At 37.5% G+C, this 15,327-nt stretch overlaps 1 protein-coding gene across 7 annotated transcripts in view; it reads left to right on the forward strand.

The window, feature by feature from the left end:
* The window catches only part of LOC145685795 (uncharacterized), a 276,175-nt gene extending 261,117 nt beyond the window's left edge, over window positions 1-15,058 (forward strand). For all 7 annotated transcript variants that reach the window (XM_081758334.1, XM_081758333.1, XM_081758337.1 and 4 more), the window contains one exon: window positions 8,738-15,058. In XM_081758334.1, the coding sequence (XP_081614460.1) occupies window positions 8,738-8,832 (95 nt within the window). In that variant the 3' untranslated portion in view covers window positions 8,833-15,058. The remainder of the gene's footprint in view (window positions 1-8,737) is intronic.
* Window positions 15,059-15,327: the final 269 nt, after the last annotated feature.

The following is a 15,327-nucleotide window of genomic DNA, read 5'->3' on the forward strand; positions in this document are numbered from 1 at the left end:
TTATCTGTCAAAGAGAACGATAATATTTAATGTAAACTTCAGTACAATATCATGATACCAAAAAGTGTTATTTAAGGAGGAGGTTGAACCCTCCATGGGAACTTTAAGGATAACCATAAAAGGGAACAAAATTCTAAAATCCAGGATCGCCGTCATAGCACTCTGAATGTCTAGCATTGGGGTGGGGATGTAAGATTATGCGATTTCTATCAACCAATCAACATCGTGGTACCAAAGCAACCATCTTACCTGTAAACGGAAACAAATCAGTGAGGGATTTCCATGTAATCTGTTTACCATATGGTGGGTCTGAAATCATGTGACCTCTATCAGCCAATCAGTATCGTGGTACCAAAGTACTCATCAAAGAAAATATCCGTAAGAGGGAACGATTTTCAAAAATCCTAGGACCTAAGATCACGTGACCTCTATCAGCCAATCAGAATCGAGGTACCAAAGCACACATCTTACCTGTAAAAAGGGAACAAATTTCAAAAGTCACAGGGCTTAAGATCACGTGACCTCTATCAGCCAATCAGCATCGTGGTACCAAAGCATTCATCTTACCCGTAAAAGGAAACGAATTTTCAAATATCCCAGGGTCTAAGATCACGTGACATTTGTCAACCAATCAGAAACACTCATCTTACCCGTAAAAGGGAACAAATTTCAAAAATCTTGGTCATAAAAGAGAATGAGGGTGACTCATGACGTCATACCACGTGACCTGAAAATTTGAATTTCCCGCGTGGGCGGGGCCTAACGTCACGTGACCTCTCTCAGCCAATCAGAATCGAGAAAATTTTTGCTGACTCGGCGAGATATAACGGGGGGCCTACTACTCATGTGCTACATCCGCCTAATATACAATTTCATTACAAATCGTCTCGCCTACATATCCATTCATGACTGTTTATCGCATCCGATCTTTCTACTTACTGGAGTGCCACAAGGGTCTGCATTATCTCCTTTACTCTACCTCTTGTACGTCGCTGACATGCCCAGACTACCTGATAACGTTCATCTTTTTCAATATGCCGATGACACGGCTTTCCTTGGACTCGGAAACTCTATCCAACAGATCAATACCGTTCTCCAGCTTGCTATCGAACGTTTCAGTAACTGGTTTAATCACTGGAGACTTACTATTAACGCAACAAAAACACAGGCCACAGTCTTCTTACCTCCACGATGCTCTTCCAGAGTTCGCAGAAATCCGCGTCGCTTATCTCTCCATGTTGATCAAGTGCCGCTTCAGGCCAAAAATACAGTAACGTATCTGGGAATTATCCTTGATCGCCATCTTACATGGTCGCAACATCTGAAAACAGTCACTACTAAAGCCTATAATCCCATCAATCTTTTGAAACGCCTTACTGGTACTACCTGGGGTCTGAAGCCACACACAATTCTCAATACCTACAAAGTTTTCCTCCGACCAGTTTTGACATATGGTTTCACTGCCTGGATAGCCGCCCGACCTCAATACTATCATAAACTTTTCATCTTAGAACACCACGCTTTCCGTATAGCTTATCGCATTAAGCTCCCTAGCCTTACGCAGGAACTTTACCGCCATATTACTTTTCCAATTCTGAAATTTCACCTCGAAAAACTGCGGCTAACATACATCTCTAAACGCTTTCAAACTCGCCACCCATTACTTCAAGATACAATGCATTATTTAGCAGTTCATCCCACACCTTACATCTACTATTATCCACCACTCTCTCTACTGTTTACATTATATCACTATACGCTTCAACCACCAGACCCAACTTTGCGATTCATATCAGAATAAGTTGTTCACGATCATCTTCCTCTCATCCATCCATCATTTCCCGCACAGTGATTACCTTTGTTCATTAACTTGGGCTCCCCAAGTTCTCATCAGTGCCTAGAGCAGCCCCTAGGCTGAAGAATAAGCTTATTTGTCTCTCTAACATCACCTAAAGTGTTGTATTGTGTATTGCACTTCGCCTCATCTTTCATGCTTATTGAAACATTTTAAAATGTTTTGGATTATTATTTCTATTCTTATATTTTACGCACATTTTTCAATGCACGTTTTCACGTATTTCTAATCATTGTGTTTTTTGTATATTTAACTTTGTTTTTTTTTCACCTCACCAAATGTAAAGGATCAAAGTTCCTTAAGTCACCATGTTACAATCATTTTGACAGTTTGAAGTTAATAAATATTTAATGAAACACTTAGCCCAACAACAGTAACCTTAGCCTATCCTATCACTGCACCTCATTCCTAACAGAGGGCATAACCCTCTTAAAAAGTGGCTAGCATGAAAAAAAAATAAAAAATAAAAATAAAAAAGGCTGGTGTTGAATTGACACACAAGTAACACGCTAAAGTGGTAGTCATTTTGTGTTATTTCAACACCTCATTTTTTGCTGTGTAGATGCCTAAATGCCGAATAACAAACAGCATTGATTATTTCATTAAATAGCAATTTAAGCTCTTTAGTAAGTGCTTAAAAATTGCGCGAATAAATTATAAAATTATTCTTTTATTTTCGTAAAATTATGAAAACACTAAGAAGGGGGACGGAATCATAGAAAAGCTTTAGGTTTCTGGATTTGTGATTATGCGGAGTGATTTACTCTAAAATAAACATTATAACATTACAAAATTATGTTAGGCCTTGTTTAGAAGTAAATATCATTACAGTAGACTCCGGAGTATCCGGGCTAATGTGGCGGAAGGGCAGGCCGAATAGGCCAAAGTTCTAAAAACTTATTTCTTTATGAATTTTAAGCATAACCCAGGAACAATTTACGAATACGGTAATATACAGTTATAATCAGGAACAGCAGCAAGCGTGCTGTATTGAGGTCCGTTACACACTGACGAAACAATGAACAAGGAGCAGAACGCTGCTCTTTTCCTGTCACAACTTGTATTTTGCACACGACACATAGGAGGATCGTAGAAGATGCCTGCTTCCAATGCCGTGGCAATGTTGCCAATGCAACGTCTTGCCTTCCTCATTTAATTACGATAAAAGAAAACTAGGTCGAATAGTACTTGGTCTGGATAGTCACGAGTCGGATACTCGGGAGTCTACTGTATTTAGAAATACGTATGGAATGAGAGTCATTCATTTTTTGCAAAAGAAATCATAACTAGAAAACGCTTCGGAGCTGAACAAAACATTACTTTCTTTAATATTACGTAGTAACATTAGTATTGTATATGTACATGTCTTAGAATAATTATAATTAAACATATGCTCCTAAAAACAAATCTATACTTTCAACCTCCTTTGTTAAGAAAATATTTAAAGACCAATTTGAAACGGCTAAATTTCAAGTCTGACTTTGGCTCTGCTTCCAGATCTTATGACTTTTAAAATTGTTATTTTGTCCCAATGTAAGTATTTGGTAAGTTCTTTCACATATTTTGATATCAGATGATATATCTCTGTACGTTTATATTAAAGCAGATTCCAAAAGCGTAACTATTTCAAGTTGGTTAAACACAATTCTTTATTAAACTGCCACATCATATAACTAATATTTATTTTGTTCAACACAGGGGCCATTTAGGGTGAGATGGGAGGGCCAAATGCCCCCTGAGTTTGAGATTTATATAGATTTTATCAATAGAACAGTAGTAAGTCAGTGAAAAACGAGAACTTTTACTTAGATCAAGGGGTCTTGCCGCCCCCCCCCCAAAGCCAAATCTGAAATTACGCTACTCGTTCAACATTTTCTTCACTTGATTTAGTATCCGACGGTATGTTTGTAAGTAAATCTCAGAACTGTACAGATTTCGAAGTTGCTTCAATATATTTCTACATTGAACTTCTATAGTAGATTTTATAACTATTAAAATGTTTTGTCCCCAATGTAATTTTTAAAAATATTTCTTCAAATGTTTTGATGTCACACAATATCTGGCGATATGTTTTGTATTTCAAGCTCAATTTCCAGAACCGTAATCAATTGGAAGTTGCTTAATTAATTTTCTTTTTCTCTAAACTTTCAGATCTCATAACCGTTAAAATGTGTTTACTTTATCTCATTACTGTATTTTTACATTTTCCTTATATGTTCCGGTGTCCTTCACGGTAATCCAATGCACATTGCTAAACTAAAGAAGAAAGATAAATAGTGTTTATTATGAAAAACAAGTCTTACATATTTGTTCATATTTCGTACATCAAAATTAGTCAGAATTAGCATGTTACCCGCTTCGCTGGGTCGAAATAAATAATTTAAATGCACATCTTTGTATGTTGTATGGCTGAATTTGTATCTAAGCTTCATCGTAAATATCAATGTTCATCTTACAGACCCCAAAAATTATGGATTCAACACTGATATTGCTCATTTTCGATCATTTTAATCTATGTCACCCCTCCTCATACCTCAAGTGTCGGGGCTTAAAATGGATTTAAACAATATCAGAAGTGTTACTGTTAATCTTGGCGACCACAAGAAATATAGATTCAACACTAATATCGGTCATTTTTGACCGTTTATATTTAGATATATATAATTGCACCTCTCTCATGTTGAGGGTTTGAATTTGGATTTAAACGGGATCGAAAATATCACCGTTCATCTAAGGGACCCAGAAAACTAAATTTGATACCGATAGTGGTCATTTTCGATCATTTATATATATATCCCCTCCCCCAAGTAGCGAAGCTGATTTTGGATTTAAACCGGATGGGAAAGTCACTGTTCATCTGAATGATCCCGCAAACTATGGTTTAGACACTAATGATGCTCATTTTCGATCATTATTAGGGTCTTTATATAGCTCCCCCTCGTCCGTGCTGCGGTACACGGCATCAGAATTGTCACTGTTAATCTCAGCTATTCTAAAACTATGGATTCGACACTAATATTAGTCATTTTCGATCATTTTAAATGTTTATCCCCCTCCCCTACTTTGTACCCTCCCCTTCCCAACTATCAGGCCTGAACTTGGATGGAAACAGCATCAGAAGTGTCACTGGTTCTCTCATCAAACTCGAAACCTATGGATTCAACACTAATATAGGTCATTTTTGATCATTTTAAAGTTTCTCTCCCCTCCCCCTCAACCTGCGTTGCATCGTCCAAGTGAATAGCCTACAGTAATACCTGTCCCCTAAACTCATGTATCTTGAAAATTTGATTTAGATCGTCGGATAGATCGTCACTTTCAGTCTTATATAAATTGATTTTTATATATCTCCCCGTTCTTTTCTTCCCCTACGTTGCGCCGTCAAATTTGAATCATAAAAAACGATCCCAGTCCTGAACCTCATCTATGTTGAAACTTTGATCAAGATCGGTCCAGTGGTACAGGAGTTATTAAGTTTTATTCATTTTTATACCCCTCCCCCCTTAGTTCTACCAACAAAGTGAATAGTCTGAAACAAGCCCAGCTTCGAATCTAGTTACAAACATAGTGATTATCAATTATATATAATTGATAATCGATATATATAATTGATAATCGCTATGTTTGTAACTAAATCTTCTGCACCGCCCGACCGATCTCGATCAAATTTACATACACACACACACACACACACACACACATATATATATATATATATATATATATATATATATATATACATATATATATATATATACAGGATGAGCACAGAAACAGTCCCTGGTTTCAAATTAGTGTAAATTTAATATGCGAAGGAATATTTTAAACAGTGATACATAAACTCAGAAAGTTTTTGTAGCAATAATTGAAATCACAAACACTCGATGTGCGCGCCACCTATAACGCGGGAAATATAGAGGCAGTAATCTAGCTCCAACCACACGTTCTGGAGCATATCCGGTGTGATGGAGTTGACAGCATCACTGATGTGTTCTTGGAGATCGTTCAGAGTTGCGGGTAGTGGAGGTGCATACACTTTGTCCTTCACAAATCCCCACAGGAAGAAGTCACAAACAGTGAGGTCAGGTGATCTTGGCGGCCACTTGGAAAGAACTTGATCATTGACTGCAGAGCGTCCTATCCATCGGTTTGTGAGGTTCTCGTTTAGAAACCTGCGTACAGCAGGATGCCAGTGTGGCGGCGCTCCATCTTGTTGTAGAACGAAGTCGTCTATCTCTGCATTACTAAGTTGCGGAATCAACCAGTTACGTAGCAATGCTAAGTAACTTTCACCTGTAATTGTTTGTTCCTGAAAGAAGAACGGACCGTGCACCCGACGCTCTGATACTGCACAAAAAACATTGATTTTCGGTAAGTCACGTTCCACATTTACAGTTACATGAGGATTCTGGGTTCCCCATATCCTTACATTGTGTCTGTTCACCTTTCCACTTAAGTGAAATGTCGCATCATCGCTGAGAATGATCTTCGTCAGAAAGTTTTCGTCGTCCTCCATGAAATTTTGCATAGTCTCACAGAACTCACGGCGCTTTACCTTGTCTTGTGGGTATAACTTCTGAACCAACTGCAGTCGGTACGGGTAACACCGCAAACGTTTGCGTAAGATCTTGCTTACTTTGTTTGTGGCATCTGCAACTCTCTGCTAGCTTTACTTGTAGACTTCTGTGGGCTGTGTACGAAGGCTGCTCTTACGCGCTCCACAGTTTTCTCGGAGACTGGACGTCACCCTGAATGCCCTTTCCTTTGATCACAAATGCACCCCGTCTCAATAAACGTTCTATGCCACTTCACAATGGATTTGTGTGTGGGTGGACAAGCATTAAATTGTCGTTTAAAATCACGCTGCACTCTCACAAAACTGCTTGTTTTTGTAAATTGTAAAACGCACCAGCTTCGTTGCTGTGGGGTGAACGCCATTTTCGATTTTACTGCCCTCTAGCTGGCCTGGTCAGAACTAGGATTCTGAAAAGATAGATGGGAAAATACTTTGAGTTTACTGAGCTGTGTACAAAATTTCATGTAAATATTCAATTAAACGTTAATTATATGGCACTTTAAAATCAGGTACTGTTTCTGTGCTCACCCTGTATATATAGACTAGCATTTAATGAAAAAGTACATAAGATGTACACCCTGTTTCAAACAGAATATACGTATTTTGAATGCATATATTTATTAAACTTTAAGACATACGAATATGAAATTTGACACAAATATTTACGAACCTCTCAAGTTCAAATTACAGATGTTCAATATGTCCTCCATCAGCGACACGAACAATATCACATCGATACTCAAATTCCTCCCATACTCGGGCAAGCATGTCTCGCGTCACTGTTGTTATGGTAGTACGGATCCGGTTCTTCAACTCTTCTAGGTTTTGTGGGAGTGGTGGTACATAAACTTTGTCTTTGACGAAACCCCACAGGAAGAAGTCACAGGGTGGCAAATCCGGTGACCGTGGAGGCCAGCTGAGACATGCTAAGTCGTCAGCTCCTTGATGACCAATCCAACGGTTTGGTAGAGTTTCACTCAAATATTCACGCACTTGGCGACTCCAGTGAGGGGGTGCCCCGTCTTGTTGAAAAATGAAGTTGTCTTAGTGCAGCCTCAGAAACAACAAGTTTTGTAACATACCGAGATACTGCTGACTGTTAGCCGTGTTTCCATTAAAGAAGACAGGGCCGTAAACAGATGATCGGGATATCGCACAAAACACATTGACTTTATATACACATTCTGTATCTACAAACTGTCAATACCATCTGCGAATGTTCCACCCATTCGGAGGTTCAATTTGGTACTTTAAACTGAGACGTCTTTGCACTGTAATAACGGAATTGTACTTCGCAAACTCGAGAACACAAAATGATTTCTGCTGCGGAGTAGCCATTTTAAACATATGACAGTTACCAAGCAAAACAAAAGACAAGTGATATCTAGGGGCTATTAATATAAACTAAACTATGTACTCGTTTCTCCAATAGCAGAGCCGAGATGCAGCGATCGATAGTTTAGGCAAAATAACTCGTAATACGTATATTCTTTTTGAAACAGGGTGTAATTTTAGTGTTTCAAACTCAGTAATGTTAGTCTGGAACAAAATTGTTAAGCTGGTTAGAAAAGAAGGAACAAGAGTATATTATTGCGAGGGTCGTCCAGAAAGTAAAGAACGTTTTGTCATGAGTAAATAAAAACAAAGTATATCAGCATAAGTCTTTATTTACAAAGCCACAGGATTTTACTCTACTTTTCTATGTAATCGCCATAGTTGTCAAGACACTTGTTATAACGTGGGACCAGTTTTCAATGCCGATGTTATACTCATCTATCGCCGAAGATTTGAGCCAGGCTGTCACTGCTTGCTTGAATTCCTCATCTTTGCGAACTGTTTTCTATCTAAAAATTCCTTAAGTTTCGGGAATAAATGAAAATCACTTGTTGCCAAATCAGAGCTGTAAGAAAGACACTTGTTCTTCCGTAACAAGTGATGTTCTCCCACTCCGATCTTCATCATGTACGCTGGTTCTTCCTTGATTAAATATAATGCACCATTTTCTCACTGATGACTCGCTCATTGCAATATCACCATAAACATTATTTGCCTATAAATTTCAATAGGCTCAATTTTTCAGAAAACGAATGACTCCCCATACTTCACATTTGGCAAGATTTTCGTTTGGCGCCGTCATTTTGAATCGCTATAAAAACAAGTAGCGTGATTGTTTTCCACCAGTAATTTTTGTATCATCGTATAACAAGTTACATTTGCTGTGTAAATAAATATATGTTACTTATTTTTTCTGTACTTTTAAATCGATATAACTGCTTTATTCTATATTTTCTGTATTTCTCTTCCAGTTATCCTGGCCTACTGCATGCTGGTAATCTACAGTTTCTACATGGAAGTGCTCGGGGCATTCTCATTGGTGCGACCTGAATCTATGCAAGTCTAATAAGATTCAACTAGAAGTCCAAGCTATTCGAAAGAAGTTAAGCACCTCGCGAGATAATTGAGGCATTCAGAAGCCGAACCGATTAACTCCATTTTTTGTTGTTTTTTAGTTGTACACATTTTTGACTTAGAAAAGATATATTCTTTTCGGAGGCAAAATGATTAACTCCATAATTTAACAATTTACCACTAGAACGCGTAAACTTTCTGATCACTCTTATTAAAATACGTACATTTTAACTAAGTTACTAAAGCCTGTGACAAACATCTTGGCATTTCAGCTAAACGAATAAAACGCAAGCTCAGAAGCGACGTTGCCGAGTGAGAAAGTAATGTGACTATTGCTTGGTTAAGCAGAAGAACTACAGCGCAGCGCGATTAGGTGACAGGGGGTGAGTGTATACAAAATAAACATGGCAATACCGCAGCCCTCTCATTTGCTAGCAACATTTAAAGGGAACTTGGAGCGCCTCCTTCAAATGCCAAGATGTTTGTCACGCCGATTAGAATGCTCCCTACTGAAAAATCTCGTTTGATGGATGGAGTTAATCGGTTTGGTATCTGAACGGCTCATTTATAACTCAAAAATAAATGAACTGGTTGGAATTAGTTCTTAATCTCTAGAAGTTGATGTAAAAGACACAGCCTGTTCAGTGGTTGGGGAACATTTTCCCCTTGATTTATATGTTTTAGAAAAAATATTATCACCCGCTCTCGGAATTTCCTCAAAAATGAAAGATGGTGGTTCCAACCGAAGACCAAAGAACTTCTTAATGATAATTAAAGAAACTTGCAGGAACGGAGGCAAAATTATAACCAATTCACAAAGAAGTTTTCAAAAGTTGAACCATTAGAGGCTCGTTGCAACATTTTAAAGGTATTTTTAATAAAGAAATAGGAATTGTGTACCATATATGTGCATTATTGCTTTCATCGTCGAAGGGGGATCATATACCGGAGTACTGACAAAAGGTCTGTCTAATACCAACACAAATAACGTCTATTTAAAACCAGTGAGTAGAAAAGAATAGTAGATATACATACAGATATTATAGCCACAAATTACGATCTGATATCAAATAGCTATACTACGGTAGAGCATGAATCAACGGCGCCGATTTTAGAAAATTTATATGGATGCATACCAAATCTTTTATGAACATTGTCATAAAGAGCTGTGCTCGATTCTATTCATAGGGGACTGCCTTTGACTAGACCAGAAACAGGCAAGGAAGGGGCTAGTGTGTTGCTTGGTTTCCTTTACACAAATACATTTGAAGCAAACAATTAGGGGTCCATTTCAATGTTTTAATTGCTTTTTTATATAATGGCAAATGAGAAATATTTATTTTAGTTTGTTTCTATCAAATTAAAAATCTTGTGGGTGCGCAGCACCCACAAGATTATTTGTGTAGCTGCTGGAGCCTCGGAACACCCACGTAGTCTGCGCGCATTGCATGTATTATGCGAATACAGATAAACTGAATCAATCGAGGAAATCGATGGGAAAAAGACTGATGCTATTTAATTGCTGTCTTTCAAACATGTATGAGAATTACCCCTCTCTCCAAAAAAAAAAAAAAAAAAAAAAAAAAAAAACTGAGTTCCGTTTCCCAGTGTGAAACTACGGTGTGAAATCAATACTAAAACTTGAAGTAGTACATCTACAAATACTAGTTGCAATAGTCGAATGACATCGAGGGTAGAACCCTTTCATCGGACACTGAATCCAAACCAAAAGACCATTAACTCTATTTGCTATCCCTTACTGGTTTTGTTCAATGGCTATAAATGTTGAAACAGGAAATAGTGAACTTCAACATCATCTTATTTGAGTAGAGCGTAAAAGAAAGAAATGTAACCCTTTCTTGGGAGGCTGACTCGATTGGAAGAAATCGCTTCTCGATATCTCTCGAAGTTTTTGCTACATGGAAACCATACTTGAAACCGGAAGTACTAGTAAATATTCAAATAGGTTCCAGTTTTGCAGGTTGCGATAACCAGAAATGGCTCATTTAAACAGCTCCTGTTTGCATAGAGAGTTAACGCAGCGAGGATGCTGCCTATTTTTGGCATGCTGAATCTCCTGCAAAGAATCTAATCTCGATAATTTTTGCCGTTTTAGCTCCATGGAAATCAGTATTGAAACAGGTAGTACTAGTAAATTTTAATCATTTCAGGTTTTAGTAGAGTGCTGCGAGTTGTGATAATTTATTCTCTTTAGACGCTGAATCTATTACAGAAAATTGTTTGTCGCTGCCTATCACCGTTTCTGTTCTATGGTGGTAAATTTTACAATCGAGAATGATTAATTTCAACCACTTCCGGTTTAAATAGAGATTTAACGAAATTGAAACCTATTCTTGGAACACTGATTTGATTACAGGAAACAACTTCTTAACATATTTTATCTTTTTGCTCTACGAAAAATCAGCATTAAACCGGAAGAAAATGTAAAACGCTTTTACAGGCCAGCCACTCTGAATGAGGATTTCCTGGATTTTCCTCATTCACACAGGCAAATCCGGGTCGGTACCTAACTCATAGGTCCCAGGTCGCTTCTTTCCTTTCCTTCCCCTGGATAGTGTGTTCGAAAATAGACGTCATCCCTCTAAACGTGACTCGCTAAATGGCCATAGATGCCGAAAGCACAGAAATCTAAATCCTAAATCCTAAAACCGAAAGTAATAGTAAGTTTGACCCTTTTCCAGTTTTGGTAGAGTATTGTCGATAATCATGATAGATTTTCTTGAAACGCTGATCGCTTGCAAGGGAACCGCTTCTGTCTATCTTTTGCCATTTTCTTTTTATGATGGTAAACGTTGAAATCAGAAATTGCTAATTTGAACCGCTTCCGGTTTGAATAAAGGGTTAATGGATAAAATAAAACCTATTCTTGGGACGCTGAATCGATTGCTAAACTATTTCTCGATATATCTTACCATTTCTTGCTCTAATATTTGTCGACAGACGGATGGACGCACGAACCGAAAACCTGTTCTAATATAATACTTCCGACAGATATGCAAAGCATAGTTTGGAAGTGTAAAAACTAGGCTAACTTGAATGATTTTTTAAATGTAAGATATGTGCTTTTAAATATGTACAGCAGGATTCTCAAGTACGGAGCAGCTACAAGACTGAAAATTTTATCAATTATAAAAGAATTGTTCAAATGAAAAGAATAGAGAAATTAAGTTTACCTGATTCAGAAGCCTGCCTTAATCTAGAGACCTGTAGTTTGAAGTAAAATTTTTCTACTATAAAGGATATATGATTTCTATATTACATATAGAACTTAAATGGTTGGATCAAAGAGTTGATTTCCATCTGTATACCACACACATGCTAGCTTATGTTTATATTTCTTTGTGCTTCTGCTGTCGTTGTTTGAACATAATAATCATCAATGTTGTATTTTCCTTGGACTTGATACAGAATATCTAAATAATACTATTTTCACTTCTATCATTTTCTATACTGGATTTTCTTTTTGAGAAAGAAGTGTCTTTGCTATTACAAGGGTTGGCTAGGAAATAACGGGAACATTGTTACAATTCGCATTTTACATTGGCTTTATCACAGAACGTTTATTATATTCCTTCAATATCATGTATCGCCTCCCATCTCTATCACTCTTTGCCACATATGTAGTTGTCGTACAGCAGCGCGTGAATCTTGTTTAACGTTCTACAGCGACCGCCATGTGGTACGTCTTCTTTTATGCCTTTGTCCTTCCAACGAATTAGGAGGGAAGGCAGTCGTCGCACAGACTCATATCAGGAGACTTCGGCAGGTGTTACTATACCTCCCACTCTCACCTTCACAGTGTTGACCTTGTGACACTGTGTGCATTGTGATAAAGGATAATGTAAACCCGTTCCCAACGTGACCTCGCTTTCTCAAGAATGCAGAAAGTAGGTGTTGTTGGTTGCAACCTATGAACCGTCTGCCCTTGGCGTACAGTGTGGTGGAGGATAACGTCATAGATATCATAAGCCATAATGAACATTACTTTCACAGCAACGCCGTGTAGGACGCACATTCTTTGGGTGAGGGGAACCAGGATGTTTCCTTTATTGGATTGCTGTTTCAATCGTGTTTCATGCAACCAAACCCAGGTATCGTCGGTAGTGTTGTGACAGTCTTTCCAAGAAGGTCTTTATCTTCCTCTAGTAACTGTTCAGCATTTCCTGTACATGATGATTTGAAGGACATCCAATGCACTGCATTTTGCGGTATGTCCAAGAATATCATGCTGAATATGTAGCCTGGTTTGAAGCACACGACTCCGAAGGATGAATGTGTAGCACTGATTTGTACTTTCGCGAGTTACTCATGCGTACGCCTTTGGCAATTGGCATGCAGCAGAGAGGTAAGGAGTTTGATCTGTTCTGTTATTAATTTGGGGTCTTCCATGAACCAGGGCGATCTTGAACAGCATTCCTGCCTTCCCGAAACAGTTTCATTCATCGCAACACTGTACGATACGGCAAGACTGCATCATCACACGCTTCACGAAATCTATGAAAACATTGTTGTGGGCACATGCCACTTCAACCTTGATCCACGCATGTTGTTCATGGTTATTGTGATTGACTTTCCAATGCTGCTGTTGATTGAACAACACAGTCGTTATCACTCACCACAATTGCTTTTCTCACATTCCCTTATCAGCTACGGAACCCTTGTAGAGTTGAGACACGCTGTTTTGACATCAGAAGTGTTACCACTACTTTTTGTCCAACCTTTGTATTTTTTACTTCTGCCAAGTTTATTATGCCAATTATATTATTTTATCGCGTTTGACTGCCTTCCCTTCTATGTCAAGTTTTGTCCATTAATAATCGAAACGCCCTGTTTCTGCTGTTATCTACCTCTAACAAATATTTGAAATTTAATATTAGTTTTTTTTTTATTTTTTAAAAAGATTTTTCGATTATATTTATGAATGACGTATTTTTACAAATATTTTTCTACTTTTTCTTGCTTTGAGATATTACACAGCACTATTGTACGAAGTAAACTTGAATAGGATAGGATAATATGGTCCTTGTTTTATCAAAATCATGCTCGGAAAAAGTAGAAAATGTACAAAACAAGTTCCAAAGATATACTGTACTGTATGTAGATATTGTAAAAGATACAAAAGAACTATATATGAAAGTGATATTTTATAGTAATGTTTATCTGGTAGTTTTAGTTTTTGTCAGTTTGACTCCAAGAAGAGATATTGTAAAGCATATTGTTGTATATAGCAGTACAAATAATTTACATTATAAACGTATATGCCTATTAATGGTCTAACTTGACTTCGAAGCAAGAACTGTACTTGTTATGAAATTGTTACTCTTTTAAAAGTGTTTCTGATGGTATTCATTGTAAAGCTTTGTTTACGGTGTATGATAAAGAAATAAAAGTGTATTGTCCATAGAGTAGAGGTCTGCACGGGCTCGGCCCGAGCCCGCAGGCTTAAGACTGACCAGGCTCGCGAGCCGGGCTCGGGTCTACAAAGCATATATCACTCCGGGACCAGGCCGGGCTCGGGCCGTAAATTTTTAAATATACAGCCATATTTCTGGAGCCTTTTCGGGCCTACTTTCTAAATATACTATACAACGATACTTATTGGACCATTGTTTTTGAAGAACTTCTAAAGCACAACTGCAAAATTAAACCTCTAATTGCTGTAAATAAAAATACAATTTTGTGTTAATTATTAAGTTTCTGTAATTTGGGATTATTTCAGGCTCGTTTGATTTTTCACACGAGCTCGGGCCGAGCTCGGGCCTAAATGCTAAAACATATTTCGGACTCGGGGCGGGCCTCACATTACAAACTAACGGACCAGGTTGTGCCCAGGCTAAAACTTCCGGCTCGTGCACACCTCTACTATAGAATAATGGAATACTGAAAGGAACAAGAAGAGATCCTTTCTCTTAATTCTCACCACAAACTTAATTTCAACTTTATATTATAGTACCTGTGTATGATATTCAAATTCAGTACATAATTGTGTACAATGACTGTCTTATTAGTGTAATAGTTTTAGTTCAATATTTTTGTACTGAATATTATTAAGAAGTGTTGTAAACAATTTTGTAATTATTATATTTTTGTTGTTATTACCAGTGTTTGTGGCATATAACATGACAGAAAGCCTATTGTATAATTCGAGCAAATGCTCTGTAATGATGAGTAAATAAATAAGTGAATTATACTCTTAAGGATTTGTTAGTGTTCCACCTAAACACAAAACTTTTGGGAGGTAGGCTAAGCAAACAATAAATAATTTATATTTATAGCACATTTGCGTTCGAAATTCTAAGTGTCAGTTCACAAATGAGGAATCTCTACAAAATCCTGTAATTATTAAGAAAAAAAAAACGCAAGAAATTTAATACTGAAATTTGTTGGAATAATGAAACCTGACATTTTCAAACACTGATGTTCTCAGAAACAATAAATGAGACGCCTATATTAAAATCCGCCAAAC

The sequence above is a fragment of the Thermobia domestica genome, chromosome 5, assembly GCF_964235325.1.
Source record: "Thermobia domestica chromosome 5, izTheDome1.hap1.1, whole genome shotgun sequence".
Taxonomy (NCBI): Eukaryota; Metazoa; Arthropoda; class Insecta; order Zygentoma; family Lepismatidae; genus Thermobia; species Thermobia domestica.